Source organism: Vulpes vulpes, chromosome 4 (assembly GCF_048418805.1).
Source record: "Vulpes vulpes isolate BD-2025 chromosome 4, VulVul3, whole genome shotgun sequence".
NCBI classification, from domain to species: domain Eukaryota; kingdom Metazoa; phylum Chordata; class Mammalia; order Carnivora; family Canidae; genus Vulpes; species Vulpes vulpes.
Genome location: NC_132783.1, coordinates 117,610,867 through 117,637,742, shown reverse-complemented (window position 1 = coordinate 117,637,742; position 26,876 = coordinate 117,610,867). Strand labels below are relative to the sequence as shown.

General features: G+C 56.7%; 1 protein-coding gene across 1 annotated transcript; it reads left to right on the top strand.

The window, feature by feature from the left end:
• SLC6A7 (solute carrier family 6 member 7) lies at positions 1-19,810 on the top strand. Its single transcript, XM_072756892.1, has 14 exons — positions 1-402; positions 6,024-6,207; positions 7,873-8,004; positions 8,192-8,426; positions 8,895-9,033; positions 10,513-10,647; positions 11,667-11,770; positions 11,901-12,025; positions 12,694-12,806; positions 13,038-13,169; positions 13,632-13,731; positions 13,927-14,027; positions 14,568-14,735; positions 18,122-19,810. Exons 1-14 carry the CDS (start codon positions 370-372, stop codon positions 18,329-18,331), a joined length of 1,911 nt encoding a protein of 636 aa, XP_072612993.1. The 5' UTR covers positions 1-369; the 3' UTR covers positions 18,332-19,810.
• Positions 19,811-26,876: the final 7,066 nt, after the last annotated feature.

The window sequence follows — 26,876 nt, the reverse complement described above, 5'->3', positions numbered from 1 at the left end:
CTCCTGCGCTCGGGCCCCTCCAATCCGCAGCTCTGCGTGCGGGGGCGCGCGCATCCCCCGGCTGTCGGTCCGTCAGCCCGTCTGTCTGGGCGTCTACGCGGGCGCAGCCGTGCACCCCTCCCCAGGCTCGGGCGCTGCGCAGGGAGAGGCAGGGCGTCCGCAGCGCCCGGCCCGCGCCCCACGCCCCGCGCCCCGCGCCCCGCGCCCGCAGCCGCCAGACGGCAGCGCCTGCGCCCGCGCCCCCCCAGCCGGTGCGCGGGAGCCGCCGGGGCAAAGTGGGCGGCCGGCGGCGCGGTCTCGGGCTCGCTCGCTCGCTCTCGGCTCTCGGGGGAAGCCAAGCCGGGGAGCCCCGGCAGCCCGCCCTCCAAGATGAAGAAGCTCCAGGGAGCTCCCCAACGCAAGGTAGGGCACGAGGACGGGGGCGCACGCCGGGGCGGGGGCGCACCTGAGGGAGGGGTGCAGAGGCCCGCCCCCATCCAGGCCCCGGGAGGGTCTGAGAGGGCTCGGGGGAGGCCGGGCTGAGCTAGGTCGCAAGGAGGGGCGGGGTCACAGCCTGCCGGGGGTTGGGGGGGGGGGGGTGGCGACGCGGCCTTCCCCATCTGGGGGTCCGGGTGTGGTGTGATGGGGCTGGGGCTCTGTGGGCTAGGCCCTTGAACAGGTGTCTGCACCCCCAGGAGGCACGGGGTAGGGGTGTCTGGGGCCGGGCGCCCACCCTCCCAGTACTCCAGCCGTTCCCCCCAGGGGCTGATTGGGGTCCGGGCTGTGAGCAGAGCTGAGCGCCAGCCTCTAGCTGGACTAATTTCGGGGGTGGGGGGCGGGGAGCCGCCCTGGTCCTCCTGCGTGCGCTCTACCCTGAAGCAGCCTCGCGGAGCCAGCAGGGGGACGCTGTCTTTCCTGCCCGGGCTTTTGCCCTGCGGGGGGGCCGCCACCTGCTTCCTGCCCATCCGCTTTAGCTCCCCCGCTAAGACCCCAGGCTGCCCATCAGCGGGGCTGGCCGGAGGCAAGGGCAGGGTGGGAAGAGAGGGAGACCCACGGGATCTGGGGGTGGGGTGGAAGCTGGCATGAGAGAAGGGCCAGCTCTGTGCTTCTGGAGCCCTGGTGGAGACCACAGCCCCTCCCACCTCTCCTGTGGGGCTAGACCCCCGAGCCAAGTAGCCTGTGGGGGCGGGGCGTGGGCAGGGAGGAAGAGTATTGGGTCAAGTTTTCTCGCTTTTGGCTTAGAAGTACCAGTCCTAGCCAAGGAGTCAGAACTCCTGGGCACTATTTCTGCAGATACCACTTACCCTGAGACTTTGGGCAAGTCCATTCTCTAACCTGGACTATCATTTGATGATCTAGCTCCAGTATCAAGGCACCAAAGCAGGCCCCACTGTTCCTGAGTGGGGCCTGGGGGATGTGGTAACCCCGCAGGGGCTGGTAGAGGTAGATGGGAGAGAGGACTCTGAGGGGCTGGTGTTATATTGACCACTTCCACCCCCATCCCCCTCCCTCCTGCCCCTCATTCGAGCCTTCTCGCCCAGCTGGCCTTCTCCCCCACCCCGCCCCACCCTGCAGCTGGGTGTAGAACCACTGTGATAAGTGGGTCTTTTTTATTCATTGACATGAGTGACTTCTTGGGGCTGTTTGTGGTCTCTTGGGTCTTCTTGGGTCCTGCTCCCCACTCTTTTCCATTCTCCTACTCTCTCCCCTTTTTCTCCCCACAAGAGCTGCTGTTCCTCACTGCCACAGGGCCACACCGTGTGTATAGCCACGTTCTGTAAAGCCTTACCTGGGAGCTGTGTCTTGTTATCCCCACTTTATAGACAAGGAGAAAACAGACATAGGGTATGCAGCTTGCTGCTTTCCCAAAGAGGGGCTGAGCAACCTAGGACCATCAGGGCAGGGTGGGGCCACCTGGCTTCAGTGTCCTCTCCCTTGGTTTCAAGGTGAAGGGGGCAGGGAGGGAGGAAATGCCAGGTATCAGCCAGGGAATAGCATTGTTCAGAGATGAGCCCTGGGCTCAAAGTCAGGGGTGTGGAATCTGGTTTTGCTCTGCCCTTATCTTGCTATTTGACCTTGGACTTATCCCTTCCCCTCCCTGAGACTCAGTTTCCTCATCTGCACAATGATGAAGTTGGACTCCAAATTTCTATTGTCTCTCTCATCCTGCAGAAGGTCTGAGAGCCTTGGCTTGGGGCAGGCTAACCTCTCCCAGAGCCTGCCACTGCTGGTGACCTACATCTGTTGGTCCCTAAACAGAGGGGGTGCAGGCCTGACAAACTCAGGATTACGTTCCTGTGTGACTCGGGATAGGCAGTGGGGAGTCGGAGGTGGGATCCTTCACGCCCAGGCGGAAGTGTGAAGCGACTCACCGAGCTTCCAACGCTGCCCCATTGATTTGGTTACTTGTCTCCCAGGCAGTCCCATCCTCTCCATGCGCCAGCCTCCTGGGATTCGGCCCATGGTGGGCTTGGGGGCTCCGGGTGGTCTTGGGATTGGCTTATCTTTGGAGGACCCAGTCCCCTGTCCCTGGAGCAGGAGCAGGCTTCCCTCTGATTGGGGGAGGAGGGGGACAGAAAAGCTGGCAGCATCCTGCTCTTGGAACTCTTGTCACCATGGAAACAGAGAGCCGGGACTGCTCTGTGAGCAGAGAAAGGGCAGCAGCTTCTCAGGAGGGATCAGAGGAACCTCATTACTGGGCCCTCCTGCCAGCTGGCCTGATGGGGCTGGGGGGCTCATAGGGTGACCGGCCTGCCACGCTACCCTGTCTCAGGGGCCGGTGTCAACTGGCTGCTCCTCCATCCCTCCCGGAGCTCACCTGGCAGGGAGTGATTCCAGGGGGCCCGTACTCACCCAGCCGGGGAGGAAAACTGTGGAAGGGTGCTCAGAGGGCTGGGGCGGGTTTCAGATAGGTCTGGGGGCTGCTGCTACCCTCAGCCCAGCATGTCTGAGATCACCACAAGCCCAATTACTGGAAAAGCAGCTTGTTCACGTTCATTATCATCATCTCCATCACCCATAGTTATGCCAGGCTGTCCCTGTTATCACTGCCCTTCTGGCCAATAGCCAGCCTCAGGCAGGATCGTCACCATGGTCGCCACTGTCACCGAGAGCCAACCAAGATTGTTACCCCCAAACCCATCGCCTGACCCTGTCACCGCAGCTGGATGCTTCCAGTCCTATGACACCTGCACTCTCCTTCCACCTCTTTATCCTGGCAATGCTCACAGGACAAATGCCCGGCAAAACCCCCTCTGTCACCACCCAATTTGTGCATGGACACCCACTTGGCTGGTGCCAGGAAGAGCAATTTTAGGGGAAAAAAATACCTGGTCAGTAGCTGATTCCCGAATCCCTGTGCTAGGAGCCAATCTGGTCTTCAACGGCTGTGAGTGTCTCTAGCTGAGGGTCTGGTGAAGCTTGCCTCACAGGCCATTAGAGCCAGAAGACTAATAGATGGACCTACATTTCTCGGAGTAAATCTCAGCATGCAATCTTCTTAAAACCCTTTTCTTCAATAGAATTGCAGAACACTGTCTATTCTAATCCCCATTTAGATAGTCCCAGTGGGTATTGATGCATTAAAGGATCTGACAAGTCCTGCAACAAAGAAAACTGTTTTGCTTTGTGTTAATCCAGTGTTCCCCCAATTTCTTTGACTCAAGAAGAAGTCTTGAGCGTCTATGAACATCCCAAGGGATGAGTTTTTGGAAACACTGATCTATTAAATTCCCTCAGTTTCAAGATGGGGAAACTGAGGCCCAGAAAACTCTTCCCTCAAGTCACACCATGAAGTGGCACAGACTTGGGACTAGAATTATAGTCTCCTGACTCCCAGTCCAGAGGTATCACTGTTTTCTCACCACTATTCCTCAGTAGAGAAGCAGGAGGGTCCTTTCTCCTCTCTTGGAACAGTGATGTAATTAGACAATGGGCTTTCTTTCTTTCTTTCTTTTCTTTCTTTCTTTCTTCTTTCTTTTTTTTAAGATTTTATTTATTTATTCATGAGAGACACAGAGAAAGGCAGAGACACAGCAGAGGGAGAAGCAGACTCCCTGCAGGGAGCCCCATGTGGGATTCCATCCCAGAACCCCAGGATCACTCCCGGAGCCCAAGGCAGACATTCAACCACTGAGCCTCCCAGGTTCCTGACAGTTGGCTTTTTTTGCAGTTCCGTCCTTCTCTGCCGTGGGTTTGAATTTCAGAGGCAAGTGGGAAGGGCATGGCTAACCCTTTCTTCTGACCCATTCCAGGAGACACTTTGGGGAACTGCTCTCTGAATTTTAGGTAGTTGGCCTGATGTCCTTGGGCTTCCTTGCTGGCCCTCAGCTTGAGTGGCTCACAGATGTCCTAACTCATCTGCCGGGCCAGCATTCCGAGCAGCTGGAGGAGAGCCTCCATTTCCCAGCCCCAGTCTGGAGGGAGAATGCCCAGTGGACTTCTCCACCCTCCTTAATCGCAGGCAGGGATGTTAGGGACAGCTGGCTTCTGGTCCCCTCTGTGCATGCATCTCTCCTGCAGTGACAAGAAGATTAGGACTTTTGTGAGATAGATCGGAACTCAGTAGCCTCTTCCTGATGTTGAACTAAAATTCACAGTCCTCTGTAGACCTCCTTGAGCCACCAGAGCATAAATCGAATTCCTCCCTTGGGGTAGCTTGTGTTCCCTCCAAGTACTCTTCTATCTGTGCTAAGGGCCCCTACTTCTTAACCCTTTCCTCCTGTGACTGCTTCTTCTGAGCACCCTCCTGTCTGGCCACTTGCCCTGTAGACATGCTCCAAGCTATCTGTGTCTTTCTTAAAATACCATGCCTGGAATGGAATAGCAAAAGGCAGCCCTGGAGGTTGGAGACATGAGCTTCACCACTGAGAAGCTTTGGGCTTGAGAACTAGCTCTCCACCAGCCAGCCTTGTAAAATCTCGGGTATGTCCTGACACCTCTTGGAGCTCCAGTGGTCCTCATGATTAAAATAGGACCCAGCAGCCTGGCTGGCTCACAGGTTTAGCGCTGCCTTCAGCCCAAGGCCTGATCCTGGAGACCCGGGATCGAGTCCCACGTCAGGGTCACTGCATGGAGCCTGCTTCTCCCTCTGCCTGTGTCTCTGCCTCTTTCTCTCTGTGTTTCTCATGAATACATAAATAAAATCTTAAAAAACAAGCAAACCAGGACCAAGAGGTGCCTGGGTGGCTCAGCTGGTTAAGCATCTGCTTTAGGCTCAGGTCATGATCACAGGGTCCTGGAATGGTGCCCCTACATTGGGCTCTCTGCTCAGCAGGGAGTCTGCTTCTCCTTCTCCCTCTACTGCTCCTCCTCCCTCTACCCGTCCTTCCTGCTCATTCTCCCTCTCTCTCTCTCTCTCTCTCTCTCTCACATGCTCTCTCTCTCTCTCTCAAATAAACAAATGAAGGAATGCCTGGGTGGCTCAGTGGTTGAACACCTGCCTTTGGCTCCGGGCATGATCCCGTGGTCTGGGATCGAGTCCCACATTGGGCTCCTTGTGGGGAGCCTGCTTCTCCCTCTGCCTATGTCTCTGCCTCTTTCTGTGTGTCTCTCAGGAATAAATAGGTAAAATCTTTTAAATAAATAAATAAATAAATAAATAAATAAATAAATAAATAAATATAAAAGCTTTAAAAAATAAAACAGCGCTTAAACAAGCACTTAGCTCAGTGTTGTTCTGAGAATGAAATCAGCATATAATAAGAGCTCAGTACGTGGTAACCATTATTAAGATCATCGTCATCGTCATCAGCATAGGACCTCCCTTGATTTGACCTCTGTGTCAACTGAACTAAGATCAAGCTGGCTTTCTTTGTGCCTGAGCCACCCTGCTGGCCTCATAAGTCTGTAGTGACCTGCAACCCCCAGGGGCTCCTATGTATAATGCGAAAGCCCAGGTCAGAGCACTTGATTTCCTCACCCAGGAGAGTATCTCCATATTCAGCTCTGTTTGATTTCATATTCTTATTTTGGGTGTGGGGCGGGATGTGTCACAACCTGGCCTCTTCTTTCTCCTTCACCCCTTTGGTCTCTTTTACTGGCAGCCCATTACCCCAGACCTGCTGATGACCCCCAGTGACCAGGGTGATGTAGATCTGGATGTGGACTTTGCCGCAGACCGGGGCAACTGGACGGGCAAGCTGGACTTCCTGCTGTCTTGCATTGGCTACTGTGTGGGCCTGGGGAATGTCTGGCGGTTCCCCTACCGAGCCTACACCAACGGAGGAGGTAGAGGCCCGAAGGGCTGCTTGTGGGGCATCTAGGCTAGTAGGCCAAGGCTTGGGGTGGAGTGAGTTTTTCAGTGACATTGGCCACCACCTCCCAGATGGCCTTGAGCGGAATTCACTGAAAGCAGTGACATGGGGCTGGGAGAACTGAGCTCTCTCTGCCTTGTCTTTTTTCATCACCCCAACCCCTCCTCTCTCTCTCCCATGCCCAGAGTGGATTCCTACTCACAAAGGCTGCAAAGCCTGGGCCCTGAGTGATGGGCAGAGAAGCTGCCTCTGCTTCATGACAGCAGGCTGTACCTACCTGCCTGGCAGTGATCACTGTGCTCTCAAAGTTCTCCCATCCCTCCTCCTCCCCTACTCCCTTCAGGACCTCACTCCATCCGTCATTCCCACTTGTGAATCTTCAATCTGTCCTCCTCTCCTGGTTCCTTCCATTCAGACTGCAAACACCAAGTCCGTCCCACCTTAAACCAATCCTCTGTTGTCCCTGCTTTGCCATCAAGTGACTGATCTGAGTCTTGTTAACAATAGCTGGGGTTGAGCACTCACCATCTGCCAGCCCCAGGCTTGGTGCTCTCACTTAACCCCGATGACAACCCTCCTGGGCGGGTACGGTTGCCCTGATGTGACAGACAGGGCTTGGAGAAGCCAGGTTCCTTGTCCAAGGTCACCCGGTGGCCGACCCAACATTCCACCTCCAGGACTACTTTGTCCAGAGCCAGTATGCTCCCACCACCCACCCTCGAAGCCTCCTTCCGTCTCTGCCAAACTTCTGGAAGAAGCACCTATTGGCAGAGTGACAGAAATAGTCCAAATAGGAGATGAGGCAAGGAAAAGATGAATTGCTGTGACCGGAAAGTGTGAGACTGGAGCTGGCCTCTGATGCTCTAGGAACTCCATAATGGCCACAGTCCTGTCTGCTCTCCCTTTCCCTGGCTCCCAATTCTGTTTCTCTCTCAGTGCTGACCTCATTTTTTCCTGGGGCCAGCTCCCTCCTTGCAGGTGGGGGAGGGAGGTGGCCACAGACAACTCTACAATGACTTCATCCTCAGAGCTGTTCTCTCTGAGCGCGTCCATATAGGATCTCAGGGAAGGTGTCTTAACTGGCCTGGCTCCCTGAAGGGGTGGCTAGTAGGGGGCTAGCATGACCGACAGCCCTCCCAGAGCCTGGTGGGCAGTTTTCTAAAGGAGCTGGCTGCCAATAGGAGAAGCCAATGGGGAGGGGTGTGGGGCACAGGGGACGACTGGTGGCAGCCGCCAGCACCTAAGGTGGCATGGCAGAGAGGACACAGGGAGGTAGATTGGGGCCAGATCCTGAGGGCGTTTGTTTCCTACTGAGGAGTTTGCACTTTCTCCGGCAGGGCATTCCCTCAAGTGTTCCTTCACTCACTCAGTGTTTGCTCTGAGCCCAGCCCTGCCCCGGGCACTGGGGCTGCAGAGGTGAGTAAAGCCCCGCCAGCCCCCTTAGCCCTCAGTGATCTGATATATATCAGTCCCAGTCCACAGGAGAAGGACTCCGTGGGGTCGCAGGTGTCTACCATCAGGACGGGGGCGGGGCTGGGCTTCAGAGGAGCTGACCCACCTGAGACCTTTGCCGACCACCCTCCTCCTCCTCCTCCTCCTCCTCCTCCTCCTCCTCCTCCTCCTCCTCTTCCTCCTCCAGGCGCCTTCCTCGTGCCCTACTTCCTTATGCTGGCCATCTGTGGCATTCCTCTCTTCTTCCTTGAGCTCTCTCTGGGCCAGTTCTCCAGCCTGGGACCCCTGGCCGTCTGGAAAATCAGTCCCCTCTTCAAAGGTGAGGCCTCGTAAGTCATGGCAGGGGTCCTGGCCTGGGGGAGGCAGGGAGGTTGCCCCCCATGCCTCAGCCTTTCTAGGCAGAGAGGGAAGTGAAGCCCACAGAGGGAGGATGGCTTCTGGAGGCCCCACAGCCTGGCCCACAGGAAGGCCTGACCTGAGGGCAGCCCCCTCTCCCGCACGCCCAGGTGCCGGCGCGGCCATGCTGCTCATCGTAGGCCTGGTGGCCATCTACTACAACATGATCATCGCCTACGTCCTCTTCTACCTCTTCGCCTCCCTCACCAGCAACCTGCCCTGGGAGCACTGTGGCAACTGGTGGAACACGGACCTCTGCCTTGAGCATAGAGGCTCCAAGGGTGGCAATGGGGCCCTGCCCCTCAACCTCACCAGCACTGTCAGCCCCAGCGAGGAGTACTGGAGGTCAGGCCACTGCCGGCCCAGCAGCTGTCTGGGAGGGCCCCGAGCTGCCGGGGTGGGGGGTGATGACAGGGGGGTGATGACAGGGGGTGATGACAGGGGCCAGCATCCCCGGGGGGCTCAGCTTGTACCTGGAAGGCCAAATCCCGGTACTGGTGTTAGGTGGACTCTGGCTTCTAATCCCAGCTCTTCGCCGACCAGCCGTGTGACCATGCACAATGTATTTGGCTTCTGATACTTTATCTTTGAAGTGGGTATGATAATAGTATTTCTGAGGGTCGTTGTGAGGCTTAAAGGAAGGAAGTATAAATTGTGCCACCAGCCTATTGGATAATCATGCTCAGTAAACACTGCTGATAATCGTGATGCTGATGACACCAGTAATAGTAACCTTGCTGGCCACAGCTTTACCCCATGCCCGTGGAGTGTGGCAGGGTGACCAGAGGACACTCAAATCTTCATCCCCCACAGCCGCTACGTTCTCCACATCCAAGGCAGCCAGGGCATTGGCAGTCCCGGGGAGATCCGCTGGAACCTCTGCCTCTGCCTGCTGCTCGCCTGGGTCATCGTGTTCCTCTGTATCCTCAAGGGTGTGAAGTCCTCGGGCAAGGTGAGCCCTGGGGGGTCCTAGAGGCCTGCGGGGCTGGGAGGGGTGAGGGCTTCCTGGAGGAGGCAGCAGGGCATGGACTGAGCCTGAGAGGATGAATTGGGAAGAGGTTGGGAGTGGGGGTGGGGGTGTGGAGGGTGGGAAGCACTGCCTGAAGAAAGATTTGGAGGTAAGGATGGACGGTGGCTAGGCTGGTTCACTGGTTCACTAGACTGGAAACTTGTCAAGGACGGACCTCTCTGTTGCTCAAGTTTGTACCCTAACCCAGTGCTTGGCACTTTGAAGAGGCTCCGCAAGTTGGCTTATTGGATGCTTGGAAGGTGGGTCTAGGTGTCGGTACAAGTGACTAGAGCCCATTTGGTCTGTTGGAAAGTCCAAAGGGTGTGCTTCAGGTACAGCTAGTCTAAGGATTCAATGGGTGTCATCAGGAATATGGTTTTCTGGGTCTCTCAGGAGTGCCTTCCTCCAGTTGGCTTCCTTCTCAGGCTTCATTCTCCATGAGGGTTCCCTTAGCAGCTTCAAGCTTCCATCTTACCTGCCTAACCAAGAGTTCTCTCTCTTGCCCCAGTTTTCAAAACCCCTAGAACTGAGTCTCACTGTGTAAGCAGGGTCATGTACCCATCCCTGAACCAGTCACTGTGTTCAGGAGGGTGGGGTGCTGTACTTGCCTGGGCCTCGTCATATGCCCATCCCCGGAGCTGGGAATGGAGTCAGCCCCAGCTAAGGAAAGTCAGAGGATTGGTATCTGAAGGAGACCAGCTGGATGCTAGGAAGACAAAACCACAGGTGTCCACCTGAGGTTATGAAGGATGGAAAGGACCATGAAGCTGACTTAGAAAGACTTGGAAGCCTTCTGAATGGTTTACTCAATCATTTATAAATTAGAACTTGTCCCTGTGCAAAGTGCTGAGAAGTGTCACCCACGAGGAGTGGCACCAAAAGAAAGATTTAGAAAGGTAGGGTAGAAACCAATGAGAAAGAGAGAAGTGATCAAGGTGCAAATCCGGGCAGAGGGAAACTTGAGACCTGGTGGTGTTTACCAAGGAAGTGCCTGGAGGTTTGGGAACAGATGGAGACAGGGTAGGGGGGACTTTGGGAATGTGCAGTGGCAGATGACCACACAGGATGGGTTGCATGGGCTGGGGGGTGAGGGAATGGGCATATGGCAGGAGGAGAGTCTCATAAACCCTAGACAAGGCCTCCAGGCAAGGGCTGAGGGTGGCCTGGAGCGGGGCGCAGCAGAGCTGGAAACAGGATGGGTTGGGGACACCTCGGGAAGCAGTGACAGGGTTTTAATGAAGGATCTGTGTGTGGAGGGTGGGAGGCGGGGAGGGAAAGAGAAGCATCATAGATGATGGCTGTTCTCAGCTTGGCCTACCCAAAGGTTGAGGAGGCAAGTTAGGTAAGACGGGGATTTCTGGAAGAGGAACAGGGTAGAAGCAGGGTCCCCCCTGCCTGCCATCGCCACTTATCACATCTCAGGTGGTGTATTTCACGGCCACGTTCCCCTACCTCATCCTGCTCATGCTGCTGGTCCGAGGAGTCACGCTCCCAGGGGCCTGGAAGGGCATCCAGTTCTATCTCACCCCCCAGTTCCACCATCTGTTGTCTTCCAAGGTGAGGCTCTCGGGGCTGGGGCGCAGAGGGAGGGATCAGGCCTTAAGCCAGGGGGCAAAAGGAGGAGGGCCCCCTGGAGAAAAAGAGGGCAGCGGGTAGGAGTCCTCCGCGTGGTGGGCCCTTGGTACCACACTCTGTGCTCAACACTGTGTCTCTTTCATTTCTTATTCTTCTACTTCAGAAGTAGACATTATTCTGGGGCGCCTGACCGGCCCAGTCAGAGGAACAAGCAACTCTTGATCTTGAGGTCATGAGTTTGAACCCCACATTGGATGTAGAGATTAGTAAAAAAATAAATAAACCTTAAAAAAAAGTAGACATTAAAAAAAAAAGTAGACATTATTCTCCCATTTTACAGGCAAAGAAACTGAGGCCCAAAAGAGTGATAAGCTTAAGGTCCCATGGCTAGGGAGTGGCAGAGCTGGAGCTCCAACCCAGATGTGTCTGACTCCAAACCCCAAGGAGGACATTAGTAATGACAGAAACAGTGCTGCTGACGGCTAACATTTCTTATTTGTTAAGGGACGAGTGCCTGACCCTGCCCTAGTACTTGGCACGTGGGTAGTCATGAATCCTTACTGCCACCCTATAAGGCAGCTCCCCTTCCTATCCCTGCCTTACAGAGGGAGGTCCCAAGGCTCAGAGAGGAGAAGCCATACAGCCACAAAGGAGGGAATCACATTGAGGGCCCTCCAAATGCAAGGAGGAAGTAAAGGGGTTCCATGGGCTCATTGTCAACATGGATCTACTGAGAATTTACATAAGACACGACTTCCTTCAGAATTGGACCCACCTTAGCGATCATCTAGATTCTGGATGGGGAAACTGAGGCCAGGAGAGGTTTTTTTTTTTTTTCCTCCTGGCCTACTCTGGGCCAGGCTCTTCACCACGCCGTCCCCTGGACCTGTTGGCTAGCTCTCGCCCCACCTCCTCCCTCCTCTTTCCTTGGCCCCCTGGACATGGCTGTGGTGTGCCAGCCCCTTCGCTTTGCTCTCCCTCTGCATTCTTCCCTGCCACAGGTGTGGATTGAAGCTGCTCTTCAGATCTTTTACTCCCTGGGTGTGGGCTTCGGGGGTCTGCTCACCTTTGCCTCCTATAACACGTTTCATCAGAACATCTACAGGTCAGTGCAGCCTGACAGACCCTGGGGCCGGAGCAGGGAGGAGAGAGGCTGGCCAGGGCAGGCCTTGCGGGGTGAAGGCAGGGCCCGCTCACTCCGGCCTGGGCTTGTGTGCCTGGACTTCCCCTGGCAGAGACACCTTCATCGTCACTCTGGGCAATGCCGTCACCAGCATCCTGGCTGGCTTCGCCATCTTCTCTGTGCTGGGCTACATGTCTCAGGAGCTGGGTGTGCCTGTGGACCAAGTGGCCAAAGCAGGTGGGCAGGCTGCCCAGCGCTGGTGGGTGAGGGTGTGTGTTGAGCACAGCTGGGGCTGGGCAGGGGTCACACGTGTGGACCTGCAAGGTTGTGGATGGCTGTGGCCAGTGTGTGTGTGGGTGTGCGCACATGCAAAGGAACGTGTCTTACCTGGTCTCTGGGTGTCCAAGTGCAAAGGGTGTGGGTGGGCAACCCGTGTCTGCAGAGAAATGAATTTCTGTGCGAGATTGTCTTCTGTTTTGTTACATCTCAGCAACTCGCCTTGCTTGTCCAAATGAGTCATTTCCTGTGTCAAGATGTCTTGTGCCAGTGAATGGATGTGAATCAGTGTCCTGTGCCAGGATGTGTCTAAGTATGTGTGGAGTGGGATTGTTTGTGTAAATGATGGTGTACATAAGTGTATTCAAATGAGGTTTCCTAGTGAGTCTTGTGTTTGTGCTCATTATTAATTCATTTATTTTATCACTCTGTGTTCATTGCACACCGGCAATGTACTGGCCTGTGTCCTAGGAGTTAAGCGTTACAAGTGTGCAGTCAGTGTGCATCTCTGGGTTTGGTGACCCTAGTGTACCCAAGCGGGTGTAAGTGACCCTCTATGTTTGAGTGTGCCTGCGGGGGCCTACCTCGTGCATGCCCTGGGCTGCTGACCCTTTCTGCCCTTGGCCCAGGCCCCGGCCTGGCCTTTGTCGTCTACCCACAGGCCATGACCATGCTGCCTCTGTCGCCCTTCTGGTCCTTCCTTTTCTTCTTTATGCTCCTGACTCTTGGCTTGGATAGCCAGGTGAGCCTTGTCTGTGCCGGCACGCACCTTGCGGGGTGATGTGCATCTGTGTGTGTCCCTGTGTGATGTGTGTCTGTGTGTCCACATGTGATGTGTTATGTGTATGTGTGTGTCTGTGTGATGTGTGTATATCTGAGTGTGTGTGTGTCTGTGTGAGTTTGTGTGTCTGTGCACGTGTGTATGTGTGTGTGGTGGGGCAAGAATTCTGACACCTCCTTCTCTCCTCCCCAGTTTGCCTTCCTGGAGACCATCGTGACAGCTGTGACGGACGAGTTCCCATACTACCTGCGGCCCAAAAAGGCTGTGTTCTCGGGGCTCATCTGCGTGGCCATGTACCTGATGGGGCTGGTCCTCACCACCGATGTGAGTGCAGGGAGAGTGGTGGGGGAGGCAAGGCCAGGTGCCTGCAGCAATGTCTGTGACTACTCAAGGGGCCACCTGCTTCTTCCTCTTTGGGAGGAGGCTAGCCCACCCCAGGCTCTCTCCCCCCAAGGCAGCTTGGCCCTGTGGCCTAGAGTCCTGGCTTTGAAATATAAAAGACCTGGCTTCAAGCCTGGCTCCTACACTTACTGAAGGACCTCAGGACAAGTGGCTTTACCTTCCTCAGCCTGTTTTCCCACCAATAAAGTGGGAGCCTACATCTAGGATCATTGTGAGGCTCCGATAAGATGATGTGTATAAAGGCTCAGTGGGTGGACAATGGTCACACTGTCATCATCTTGCCATCACCTGGCTGCTTCCTGTCCACTCCCTGCCTGGAGAAGGGATTGCACGAGGGAGCAAGACTGGGGTGAGGGAACCCCAGAGCTGTGACTTGTGTTCTAGGGAGGCATGTACTGGTTGGTGCTTCTGGATGACTACAGTGCCAGCTTCGGGCTAATGGTGGTAGTGATCACCACATGCCTCGCCGTCACCCGGGTGTATGGTGAGAGGGGCCATGGGCTAGGGAGTTGAGGTTCCCCACAGTGGGAGGATGGGAGTCTACTGTGGAGCACCCCCCTGCACTGGGTCCCTGCTCCCAAGGGCCGGGGTCTCCAGTGGGCGCAGTGGGGTGGAGGAGGGGCTGCTGGTGCTCCTGGGAGGTGCCAGTGGGGCCATGCTCCTGTCTTCCCCTGTGCAGGCATCCAGAGGTTCTGCCGAGACATCCACATGATGCTGGGCTTCAAGCCGGGCCTCTACTTCAGGGCCTGCTGGCTGTTCCTGTCCCCGGCCACGCTCCTGGTAACGGGTGGGAAGGAGGGCTGCCGGCTGGGACCCAGGGCTGAGAGTAGGGTCCCCTTCTGGGTATTCAGGCTGGTAGGACTACCCTGGCCCAGAGTGGACCTCTGTCAGGGCTGAGGGGTGGGTGGGCATGGGGATCTTGGTCTACTGCCCTCCCCCTTGATGCCCCCAGCTTTTGTGCTGGGCCTACCCACACGTTCCTTTAGCAAAATGAGTGGGGCTTTCCCTGGCTGCAGGGCCTTAGGGCTGGGGCTTTAGGCTGGTGTGTTGGTGTGTGTCTGTGCTTCTCGGCCTTGGAATGGGAGTTCAGACACAGGCTGTCTCAGGAACGGGGTGTTTCAGAGCTGGGCTGTCTCAGGCCTCACAAAGGCTCCAAGGATAGATGGTCTCAGGTTCTATACAGCTTAGGACAGGCTTGTCTCTGACACTGGGTGGCTCTGGGCTGAGCTCTCTCCAGCCTTCAGATAGCTTAGACCTGGGTTATCCTAAGCTCTGGGGCCTACCAGAAGCCCACCGTCATGTTGGGGCCCCCGCCCACAGGCCCTGCTGGTGTATAGCATCGTCAAGTACCAGCCCTCAGAGTATGGCAGCTACCGCTTCCCAGCCTGGGCGGAGCTGCTGGGAATCCTGATGGGCCTGTTGTCCTGCCTCATGATCCCGGCCGGCATGCTGGTGGCTGTGCTTCGAGAGGAGGGCTCGCTCTGGGAGGTAAGTCTGCCCCGCCCTTGTCTGCCCGGCCCTCCTGCCCTGGGCCCACCTGCTAGAACAGAAAACATCTGCCCCAGCACCTTACCCAAGCCTCACGGGCTTTTCCAACTAGTAGCCTGAGCTATGAATCTTCTCAGACCTGCTTAGAAAGAGGTAGGCTCAGGGGGCTTAGGGTCCTGCCCCTGGCACCCGTGGGGCATCTGAGGTGGGGGGAGCCCAATCCAAAGACCACAGATGTCAGCCAATGCCTGCATGTCTTGGGGAGAGGACAAGGGAATGGCCCAGGGTGCCACTGTGAGTGGGGCAGGGGTCAGGACTTGAACTCTGGTCACCAGCCCAAAGCTCCCCTATGGAACTCAGGGTCAGAAGGCAACATGGGGACCCCAGAAGGTGAGTTGTCACCCTTCTCTCTGCTTCAGTGCATGGGTAACCTGGGAATGGGCTGGTGGTGGGAGCCCTGCCCACAACAGGCTTTGTGAAGAAATCCAGAAAGCAGAGGATGCAAGTTGTCTGGGCATGGGGATCTGCAGGTCTCAGCACAGGGGAGTGGGCCTGTCGATGTGCCATGATGCTGTGTGACCACTGCAATGCTCTGCCCCTCTCTGAGCCTCACCACGTTCTGTACTTCTGAGGCCATGGGTGTGGCGTCCCTCCGCTGGGGAGAGGCTGTCACAGTGAGCAGAGCTGAGTGAGCCTGCTAGGGTCCAGAGAGAGCCTAGGGACCCCCCCACACACACCCCATATATCCCATCAGAGGTATGCTGGAGCCAGCTGGTACTGGTTCATGAGAGCTAAGAGCTAAATATTCAGGGATGTTGTGAGCCAGTTGTTAAACCATTGGTTACTTGAAAATGACCTTGGCGGGGATATTTACACCACTGGGATTGGCTGCAAGGCAAGCCTCCTGTGCCCCTCCACCCACTGCCCCCAGCCTGCCTGCCAGCACCCTAGTGTGCCGACTCCCCGTACACTGCACCTCCGCTGGCCCTCACCCCACCTTCATATCTCCACCTGGAAAGAGGCTCAGGGCAGAAGTGGGCTGTGGCAGCACCACCCAGACCACAGGGCAGTCCTGGGGTCCAGCCCTGCTCTGTGGACACAGAGCTGCTGTGTGACTGGGAGCTAACCCCTTGCCTTCTCCCAACCTTGGGAGCCCCACCTGTGCTACTAAGGGAAACTTGTCTCCTTGCTGGAGAACCAAGGTGTCTGCAAAGGGAAGGAGGAGAGGGGTGTTGCCCAGGGTGGGGGGCCCCAACCCCCTGGACTCACAGTGCCCCAGCCTCTCTAAGCTTCCCTCCTGCCCTGCTGCCGCAGCCACCAACAACCAGGTGGAGGGCCATGCTGTTGGGTGGTGAGCACCGCAGAGGAGTCCTTGGCTGGCTCCAAGTACCAGCTCCAGAGACCAGGGCTTCCAGCACTGACACATTAGGAGGAATCCTGGGTCTGCCGTTTGCCAGCCGTGTGGCCTTAAGCAAGTTAATGCACCTCTCTGAAACTTGCTTTTCTCTGTCCTTAAAGTAAGGGCAGTGATCCCTCCCCTAAGGGTTGCTGTGAGAAGAAAAGAAGCTCATCAATGTAGTGAGGAATGGGAGGGGCAGGAAAGCAGAGCATTTTAAAAGTTTAGGATGGAGTCAGACCGCCCAGGTTCAAACCCCAGCATCACCAGTTCTTAGCCGTGTGACCTTAGCCAAGTTCACTGACCTCGCTGAACTGTACTTGCGGATGCGATCTGTGGGGGTGGAGCGTGAAGGTCATAATGCCCCTGTCCCAGGGACACTGTAAGGATGAAGCAGCCCACACTTATCACAGGGCTGGGACACGGTGAACGTGTTGTTCCCCACCAGGGATTCTCACGGGTGTGATTTTGCTCTCAGAAGCCATTTGGTAATGTCTGGAGGCATTTTGCTTGTCGTAAGAGGATAATGTGCACAGGGGATGCTACTGGCCCCCAGCGGGAAGAGAGCAGGGATGCCATTAAACATCCCCCAGTGCGCAGAGAGCTCTTACACAGGGACTCTGCGGCCCAAAATATCCAGAGCACTCAGGTCGAGAAGTGTTGGTCTAGGCTCTAGCGTTCAATTGGAAACAAATCTAAGTCCTTGATCTCAGGGAGCTTGTGTTTTAGTGTGGGAGACAGACAATAAACAAATACATAAAGATAGTGGTAAGTGCTATACTTTAATGATAAATAAAAAACAGAAACAAAAGCAAAGTTTAGGAATAGAGAATGAGGGAAGGTATTTTGGCCAGAGTGGCTGGGAAGACTTCTGTGAGGGGGTGACAGACACTTGGTGAAACCAACAAGATGATCTATGTGGATGTCTAAGGGGAGAGCATTTTAGGCAGAAGGACAATCAGTGCAAAGGCCCTGAGGCAGGAGAGGCTGGCATGTTTGAAGGTGGCAAGGAGGTTGACAAGACTGGATCAGTGGGTGCCGGTGGAAGAGTGGCAGGTGATGAGATCAGGGAGGTAGACAGAGGCCAGGACATGGAGGCTGTGGTAAGCACTTTGGGCCTTAGTCCAAGTGAAATGACAAGCCAGTGGCAGGTTTCTGAGCAGGGGGGTCACGTGCTCTACAACAGTAGCAGTTCAGTAAGTGTCACTATGCTTGGAGTATGGAGCCATGATAGACCCTGGGCTAAGGACACCGCACACATATTCCTCCTTGAATCTGCACACAGTAGGCTCCACTTAATGTTGGTCGTCTATCCTCCTTGAAGGGTCTGGGGCTCTTCTCCCCTCAGGGCAGGCAGAGGGCTTTGGGAATGTGGTCTGGGAAGGGAGGAACCCTAGAACGTTCAGACTTAGTCATTATCTTAGTCACGTCGCTCCTTCCATGGAAACGGGCTCGAGGGGGAAAGATCAGCCATCAGAGTCAGAGCGAGGCCAAATGTGAGACGCTTGGAGGGTCAGCGACAATCCCTGCCTCAGGCTCCCAGCTCATGGCTCTTCCCCTAAGCTCCCAGCTGCTTAGGACTCAGCAGTTAGGGGAAGGGACCCAGAGCGGGCTCCTGGATTGGCTGGCATGTAATCATAGCAGCGCCACTTACCGGACCCTAGCCTGTTCCCAACACCCTGCTAACTGCTCCATCTCGGTGCCTCCTGACAACCCTGTGAGGGCATCATGATCCCCAAGTTACAGAGGAGGAAGTAGAGCACGGAAAGCTTAAATCCCATGCCCAGAGGCCACCCAGCTTGCAAGTGACAGAGCAGGACTCTCATCTGGGCAGGTGACTCATTCGCCTGGGGAGGTGCCACTGCCCTCGCCCCCCCGGGATCGTGGCAAGGGCTGACCAGGTGATGTGGTTAGGTCTCTGCGGGTGCCTGGCCCCGGAAGCACTCCGTGAGCGCCGCCCGTTCTCACCGCTGTCATTGCTCTGCCACAGCGGCTCCAGCAGGCCAGCCGGCCGGCCATGGACTGGGGCCCGTCGCTGGAGGAGAACCGGACTGGCATGTACGTGGCCACGCTGGCGGGGAGCCAGTCGCCCAAGCCACTGATGGTGCACATGCGCAAGTACGGAGGCATCACCAGCTTTGAGAACACTGCCATCGAGGTGGACCGCGAGATCGCCGAGGAGGAGGAGTCTATGATGTGAGCCGGGAGGCAGGCGGACAGGAGGCCCTGCCTGCTGCAAAGGGTGGCCGTGCCCTGCGGGGTGCTGGGAGGCCCGCGGCAGAGGTTGCCACGGTGGGTCCCCAGTGCAAGTCCTTCCTTGTGGCCTCTGCCTCTCCTGTGTCTACCTTCTCCACACACGCACACAAACCCACTTGAAGCTCAGTCCTCATTCTGCAGGTGGATGAACTGTGGCCAGGGAGGAGGGACTTGCCCAAGGTCGCATGGCAGAGGGGACTGGACCCCAGGTCTCCTGGCCAACCAGTTCCCTTTCTTACCTGGAAGCTGGCATCGTTCTTGCCTCTCTGTTCAGGGCCCAGACTCCTCTCTTTTCTAGGGGAGCCTGCCCCACACACTTCAAACAGCCAGAATCCCGAGCTGGGCAGGGATGCTCGGGGTGTGGCGAGGCCCACGAGGCTCCCCGGGCACCGAGGGTTCGCAGTGAAATGAGAGAAAGAGCCTATGGGCTCCCATGCCAGGGCCAGGCTTCCTGAAGGTGGTGAGGTCTGAGGGCCCTGGACAATGGGAAGTTGGGAGGATGGCAGGGTGTGGAGGCCCCAGTGTAGCCCCTGGGCTCTCCACCACCACTCGGAGCCCAGGGCAGAGACCTGGGTATTACTAGGTTACAGCAGGGTCCAGGGGGCAATGTTGAATGAGGGGGAGGGGAGCAGGGGACAAGGGGGGGCAGGGGTTTGCATGATCTTGTCGCGCTTTAGATAGAATATCTTTCAGGGTCAGTGTGCAGGGTGGATTAGAGGGGACAGGGTGGCGGTGGGAGGCCCGTGGGGAGGGCGGGCGAGAGGGGCTGGTGGCCTGAGGGGGTGGGGGTGGGGAAAGGAGGAGGTCCCCACACTTTTTTCCCCCTCCAGAGAAACAGTTATTTTATTTTGACCCCACACTTCTAAGAAGGGCCCTTGGCTTCCCTCACTGGACCCCATGCCCTCGGGTGTAGGGAGCACGGGCGTGATCAGGACAGAGGACCAAGTGGAGAGGTGGGCGTGAGGGGTCCTAGTCAGGCCCCAAAGCCCCTCCACTCCATTCTCCCTGTTCGGGTGGACCTCACAGTCTCCTCTGGCTCCAGGCACTGCTGGGAAATTGGCCTTTGCCGGGGTCAGCCAGGGCGACTAGAAGCCTTGGAGGTGGTCTGCACACACGACATCTGTCCTGATGCTGCACACTCTGCTCGGGGACGGGGGTCCCTGGGCCCAGGCATGAGGGTGGAGGCAGAGAGCCAAGGGCAGCCAGCACCTCAAGCCTGTGGCCAGAGGCCTTGGCATCTTCAGCCCTGGGCACAGGAGGGGCTGTCCTGGGGTCCCCCCTTCCCTGAGATGCGGAGCTTGCCAATGTGCCCGGGTGGGGCAGGGCACCCTCATGGGCCGCCTGCGCACCCCCCTCCCTCCAGCCGTCTCCCCAGCCTGTCCGTGTTCTGTTGGTTTACTGTTAATAAACACCAGTGAGGTCATCCTTCCTACCCCTTCTCCTGACTGCCGAGAACCGTGATGTGGGCAGCACAGGGGTTTCCAGCTTCTGTGGGATGGATGAGGGAACCGAGGCTCTGCTGTTCGCTTTCCTGGCTCTCCTGGCTTCTGACACTTGCTGTCCCATTTCTCTGTGGCCACAGTCGGTCAGGGGAGTGGGGTTGGGGAAAGGGGGGCGAAGATGAGGAAGCCCTCCAAAACAAGTTAGCCCCCCATTATACATACAGACAAACTGAGGCCCTCCAAGGCAGGGAGGCCTTGCTCACAGGTACCCAGCGAGGCAGGCAGAGCGGAAGGCAAGCCCGGGCAGCTGACATTCCCCTTCCCAGCTGCAGCTGCTCCCAGCCTTACCCCAGGTGTAGCCGGGGCTGGGAGACCAGGGTGGGGAGGAGCCCCGAACCTCCCAGGCTGGAAGAATTTCCTGGTGCTCCCCACCCCCTCCTGGCAGGACCTTGCCACATAAAAGAGCCCCAGGGCCTTTCAAATGCAAGGCCCAGGTGTTTCAAGAAAGGCTTTGATTGGGGGTGAAGAGGAAGGGCTGCTGCATATTTTGGATATTAATAAATTTCCCCTAACAAAGGGCCGGGCCCCCTCCTGCCCCTCTTTGTTTGGGGCTTTGGGGCTTTAGATGGAGGGAAGCATGGGTTTGCTAATGTGCTGAGGATGCAAGAATGGACTTCCCAATTCAAGATGCCTCTTCCCACACCCTGGGGGCAGGCTCCAACCGGGCTAGGGCTACCTGGCCACTGGCTCAGGGGCCCCATCCCAGGAGGAAGCACTCTTCAGGCCCTCCTGGCTCTCTCTGGGACAGACCCCAGGCCATGGTCCTGTGAGGATCCCGCACTCAGCCTCTTGGCTGCAACCTGGGGTCCTAGGGGTTGGAATGGGCGATCCCGGAAGCCTGGGCCTCTCTTCTCCTGGGTTCCCAGTCTGTAGTTGGAGGATTCTAGGAGTCTGTGGGGCCCACCAGCTTCACCTCCCCCTGCCTCACTTCCCCTGCCTTGCTTCCTCTTGCCGCTCCTCCACTAGTTCACCGCCCCACCGCTTGGGCCTGAGGTTCCTGGTCTGTCCTCCCTGGCCCCAGTCTTCCAGTGTCCTGCTTCTCCCCTTTCTGCTGCTCCCAGATGGCCTGTCCTGTCCCATCACCTCCCCTCCCACCCCTGCCTCCGCCACCAGCGCCATCTGCCCACGGCCCCCATCCCCATCCCTTTATTGACTCCAGGTCTCCCTGGCTCAAAACAGACCCCAACCAGGCCCCATGGCAGTGGAAACTCACTGGGGACCAGGGACACCCCCCCCCCCCGCCCCGCTGCAGGACTCCATGGCAGTATAGTGGGCCGCTCAAGGAAGACCCTGTTTGGAGCAGAACCCCAACCTGGAATCCTAGAATGCCGTAGCAGGTGACAAACCCAGTGCCTGCAGAGCAACCAGGCGAGCGAAGCTGTAGGTATGAACAGCAGAGTAAGCAGGAACTGACCCTTAGTGAGTGTGGCAGAGACGAGTCAGGGGTGGGGACCATGGTGCCCTAGAGAAGACAGCATGCCTCTCTTCAGGGGCCCAGGTTGCCAGATACCGCAGCTTTTTAAGAGAAGTTGGAAGTTTGGACTTTTGTAAGAGATTTCCCATTTTATTTATCTTTATTTTTTTAAAAAATATTTTATTTACTTATCCATGAGAGACACAGAGAGATGCAGAGAGAGAGGCAGGGACACTAGCAGAGGGAGAAGCAGGCTCCATGCAAGGAGCCCAACGTGGGACTCGATCCTGGGTCTCCAGGATCAATCTGGGCTGAAGGCAGGCGCTAAACTGCTGAGCCACCTGGGATGCCCAAATTTCCCATTTTTATTTTATTTTTTATTTTTTTAAAAGATTTCATTTATTTATTCATGAGAGACACACACACACACACAGAGAGGCAGAGACACAGGCAGAGGGAGAAGCAGGCTCCATGCAGGGAGCCTGACATGGGACTCGATCCGGGGTCTCCAGGGTCTTCCCTGGACTGAAGGCGGCGCTAAACCACTGAGCCACTGGGGCTGCCCCAAATTTCCCATTTTTAAAATGATGAGCAACTGATTGAAAAGAAGTGAAATAGCATGGCTCCCTTAGGGTGACTCGGAGGCCCACTGCTCTGCAAGAGGCAGGGGGTTAGCAGGGCTGTGTCCCACGATGAGAATGTCCTGGAAGCTGAGGCCAGGCCCAGAGTGGGCCTGGGCCTGGCCTCACTCAGTGCTCTGCTCACCTTCTCATAGCTGATCTCTCTATGTCCATGGACTCCTGGCCTGAGGATGCAGCATATGTGCCTGGCTCAGGTGTGGACAGGGCGCCCTGGGGCTCTTCATTCCTGTTCCAGGAACATTCTAGGACTCATCAGAGATGGTGTTCTCTTGGGGGGGCATTGGGAAGCACTGAGTGGGGCACTGACCACCTGCAGTCACTTCCAGCCTATGATCCGTGGGAGCAAATATCTGGGAGGCTGAGGGGGAAAGACAGGGGGGAGGACTCCATACCACTAGAGTCAGCCATAGTCCCAAAGTTAAGTGAGGGTGAACAGACAACAGGGGTTCCACCGGTTACCTTGTGTTTGGTTCTCAGTAGGCCCCGCCCTCTGTGTTCCCCTCCACCACCCCAGCCAAGTTCACCTTGTATGGTGCCCCGAGCAGGCCCAGGCTTCTGCTCCAGTGTCTTCCCCATGCACCCATGGGACTCCAATCCATCCTTTTAGGTCTGTCCTCCATATACCCTCCTTTCCCCACCAGCTGTGGGTTCCTGGAGTCTTCAGGGATCTTGGCTCAGTCCTACACCTGGTGACCTGAGACAGCTCAGCTCAGCCTGCATAGGATGCTCATGGCCTCCAGAGACAACCTATTTTATTTCTGTGCAGTTAAGACACTTCTAGCACTCTCGCTGGACCCCAGAGCAGCTGGGCCCACAGCAGGGCATTGTGATGGGGGGCTTGTGCTGCTCAGCCACACAGACCTGGGTTCATTCCCAGCTCTGCCCCTCCCTGGCTGTGTGGCCTTGGGAATGCACAGTGCCAGCTCACAATTTTGCACCGGCAGCAACAACTGAAAGCGGTGTGTTGCCAGCCCTTGGGACAGTGAGCAAAGAGTTAAAACAGCCCCAGCCCCTAAGTTTCACGTGACCCTGGGCTGCTGAGCCTACGGTTTTGTGGTGGACACTCTGCTCCAGACTCATTTTTTGCTGGTGGCTCATGGAAAGTTTGGCTCCTTGAGCTCCAGGCCACTCCCTCTGGGGCCTGAGGCCTTGCTGACGCTGGTCCTGCCCTGGAAGGGCGTCCAGGGCTGCCCGCCCGCCCCTGGATCCTTGGCCAGCACTCCACCCCCTCCCTCCCACCGCCCCCACCTCTGTCTCCGCCTGACTTCCTGCTGCCTGACCCTCTCCCGCAGGACAGGGTAGCAGCCCGCCCCCCTTGGCCAGCTGAGGCCTCCTCCCAGCGCCCCATCCAGAATGGCTTTCTATTTGAGGGAAGGAAAGCCTCTTCTCCTGATGTCCACAGCATCTGTGAGCAGCATCCCTTTGAGAACCATAGCCAACAGGAGGCAAGGCAGGCTTGGACTCTGCCAATAAGAGCCCAGTCTTGGCTCTCCTGTCCACTGACTGGGCAGCCGGGCTGGGTCTGCTGCTTGATCTCTGAGCCCCAGTGTCCTCATGTAAGATGGACACAGTGGCTTTCCACCTGCAGGGAATTAAATGAGGTAATATAGGTGCTCAGTGCATTGTTTAAAAAAAAAACAATCAGTGCTTAGTGGCAGCTGTGGCTGGTTGAAGCCCTGCAGGTGGGATGGTTCTTAGGAGCCTGCTGTCTCTAGTACAGATAAAGAAACTGAGGCCCAGCTCCTGCCTCCAACCAGCAAAGGGAGAAGGAAGGTGGGGATCTGTGTGCTTGGAGCCAGGGTCAGGCAATGATGGAAGCCCACAGACGAGTTGGCATCTTCCAGTTCCATGGCAAGATGCCTTGGAGGCTGGGCCTCGGTGTCCCCATCTTTCAAATGAATGGGTTGGAGAACCACAGAGGGGAACAGTGCCCATTCTTCAGAGCCGGGTTTTGGGACTGGCCCCTCTTGCTGGATGGAGTTAATGATTAAGAATTCTGATGGTTTCAAGAATGGGCTGTGAGGTCCCGCCAAACCAGCAGGAGGTGGGGATGCGGTGTAGGATCAGGGGCAGCACTAAAATCCTCCAGGCCCAGAGACTAGCTTTGACCTTGACTCTGCTGACCCAGGGTCAGGGTCCTACAGAGTTATAGGAATTGGGGTGGTGGGAGACAGGGGCAGGGGAGGGACCAATAGTCAATATTGATCTAGCCGAATCAAGGGAGTGGATGGGGAAGCAGGAAGGCTGGGGTGGGGCTTACTGGTAATTAGTCTTCCAGCTCCCAATGTAGCTGTGGGAACCGGAGAAATGGGGTGCTTGGTGCAGAATTCCCAAACTGAGCACTTACTGTAACTCCAGCTGCCTGGAGGACTGCCCAGGCTTAATGCATCCTGTCCTCTGAGGGTAGGGTCTAAACATCTGTATTTTTAGCCTATTCCCTGGGTGATTCTGCAGCAGCCAGCACAGTTCCCATATTTGGGAACCATAGGTTCAACCCCCTCATTGTTAAATGAGAAATCTGAGGTCCAGAGAGGGAGAGTAACTCAGTCAGGGTCACACTGGGAGAGAATGATGATAACTCTCCCCTTTTTCTTGGGTGAAAGGAAGTATGCTTCTAGATCCCTCCATCCATCCCCCAGTTGTGGCCCAAAGCCCAGGAAAGGATGGTGGGGCCAGGATGCCCAGAGGGAAGTGGCTTCTGAGACCCTGGGAGGTCCAGGTAGAGAAGGGAGGGTGGGGCTTGTCCCAGGAGGAAGGACAAGGAGCATGGGCCATTCCCACAGGACTGGACCTGCCCCACCCTGCCCTGTGCAAACACTCCCGGCACCTGCTGGAGAATGTTTCCTAGAAAGTGTACTATGGCGCAGTCTGAGGAAGGCCATTTCCATTCCTGAGGACCTACCTGTGCGCTGGAAAACTGGTCCACAACAAAGGAGATTTGGGACACACTTGGCCCTCTGACACTGTGGCCTCCCACAGCCTCCTCCCTAGCCTCATCTCTCCCTACCCCTACCTGATCCACTGTTCTGGGCTCTCAGCCTTTGCCTTGCTTCCCCTCCCCCCTCCCCCCATTTCACCCTGCTGAGCAGGTGCATAGAGCCTCCCAGATTCCCGGTCACCCCCATGTTTCTGCTCCTCCTTCTGGTTCCCGTGCACTTTGCACCTCCAGGTCCAGCCTCTACCCCGGCCCACCCTGCACTTTGCTTCTCCACGTGGCTCTCGCTCCCTGGGGACAGGAGACAGGTCCAGCTCGTCCCTGGGCCCTACTCAGAGTCTGGAAGGGTGAGGGGGCATTGCTGTGTTCGGAGCGAGAGGAGGGAGTCCGTGGGTGTCATAGTAAGTGGGCAGGGGGGAGAAGGAGCCTGTGGGTGGAAGCTGGAAGGGACAGAGGGTCAAAGAGAGGAGATTCCTAAGAACACGAGTCACAGTTTGCTGCGAGTGCAGAGGCAGGAAAACATGGACCAGGCCCTGGAGGCCCTGAAGGCACCGCTGGTTACATCCCGCAGGAAGCCTCTGCCTGAGTCTCTTCCTCTTCAGGACAGGGCTGTTCTAACGGACACAAGAGGTATTGTGAAGGCGCCCTGTGAACTGTAAAGGGCCGTGCTCCCGTCAGACAACAGCAACGTTTTCGGTGGAGTCTGCACTTTCTGAGCGTTAGAGGCTGTACCTGTTGAAGCCAACTGGGAGCTGGAAGCCCAGGGCCCGGCGGCCTCTTACCTGCTCCCGCGCTGCCACCTGCTGGCGAGTATCTGCAACGACAGCAGGAGCCCTCCCGCCGGACCGCAGGCCCTTCCTCCCGCCGGCGGGGCGGCTGTGGCCGCAGATCCCCCAGGGTGCAGGAAGGCGGGGCTGGGAGGAGTCCCCGCGCTAGCCGGAGCAGACTCCAGTGCAAGAGTGCAAATGGAAGGCCCTTCATCCCTTTGCAACCCACACCTTGGCCCTTCACAGCCTTGGCCTCTGCTCTAACTGTGAAGGTCCTTGTGTGTGCAAGGAGCACAGGCCTCCTCGCAGCCACTCTGCACACCCGCAGGGCAGATAGACCCTAGAAGTGGCTGGTGCAGGACTTCTGGAGTCCCAGACACTTCAAGCATGGTCTAGGGGTGCCTGTGAGCTCCAGAAGGCAACCCCCCACCCCCACCCAAGGTGTGGAATCCAGGTATCATAGGTGGCAGCGTGGCTGAGGGTCCAAATCACCTGGTTGGCCTGGGACGGTCCCAGGTTTAGCACTGAAAATCCTGCATCAGCAGACCAGGACAGGTGGTCACCCTGTGGTGGCCTGGAGGACCAAAGCCTCTGCATCACCATGTTGGCTCCCCTTGGACAGTCTGGACTCAGAGAACTGAACTGGCCTCTAATGGGGTGGGGGCCTCTCCTTGGCCAATGGAGCTTCTCATACCATCACTTTCTCTGGCCCCAAGGCCCCAGTCCCAGGCACTCAGTCCACAGATAGTGTGTGAGTGTTGAGGGATTTCCCATCTTTCCCCATTCTGTGAACCAGTCTCCAGGACTTCTGAGGCCTGGGGGCTGGTGTGTGAGGTTGGGATGAGGGTGGAGAATAGGTTTGGAGGGACTTCTTTTGAAACAACTTCTCATTTTACAAGGAACGGAGGCCTACAGGAGAAGAAACCTGCCCCAGGCCCCTGAGGGAGAGTTTGCTGCAGGTTGTTAGTGGCCACCCGCGTCCACCGCCCCTGCCCTCCTTGCTCCATGCCTGAGAGGAAGCCAGCCTCATCCCCACTTCTAAGGCTGGGACCCAGGGTCCAAGCAAAATCCCACTGGAATTGGCTCAGCCTTGAGCACGAGACCAAGTTGGCCCAATCAGAAAGGATACCTTGGCTTTTGTTTTGCAAATGCAAGATCTTGAACAGGAAACAAACAAATAAATAAAACCCACCCAGTGCTGGTGCTTGACCAAGACAGAGAGACAGCAAG

Bases quoted from the DNA above. Each gene is read 5' to 3' on its own strand.
- SLC6A7 (XM_072756892.1), top strand. From the start codon at position 370: ATGAAGAAGCTCCAGGGAGCTCCCCAACGCAAG. The intron at 6,208-7,872 runs GTAGAGGCCCGA...TTCCTCCTCCAG, and splicing joins AGCCTACACCAACGGAGGAG to GCGCCTTCCTCGTGCCCTAC. The intron at 8,005-8,191 runs GTGAGGCCTCGT...CCGCACGCCCAG, and splicing joins AATCAGTCCCCTCTTCAAAG to GTGCCGGCGCGGCCATGCTG.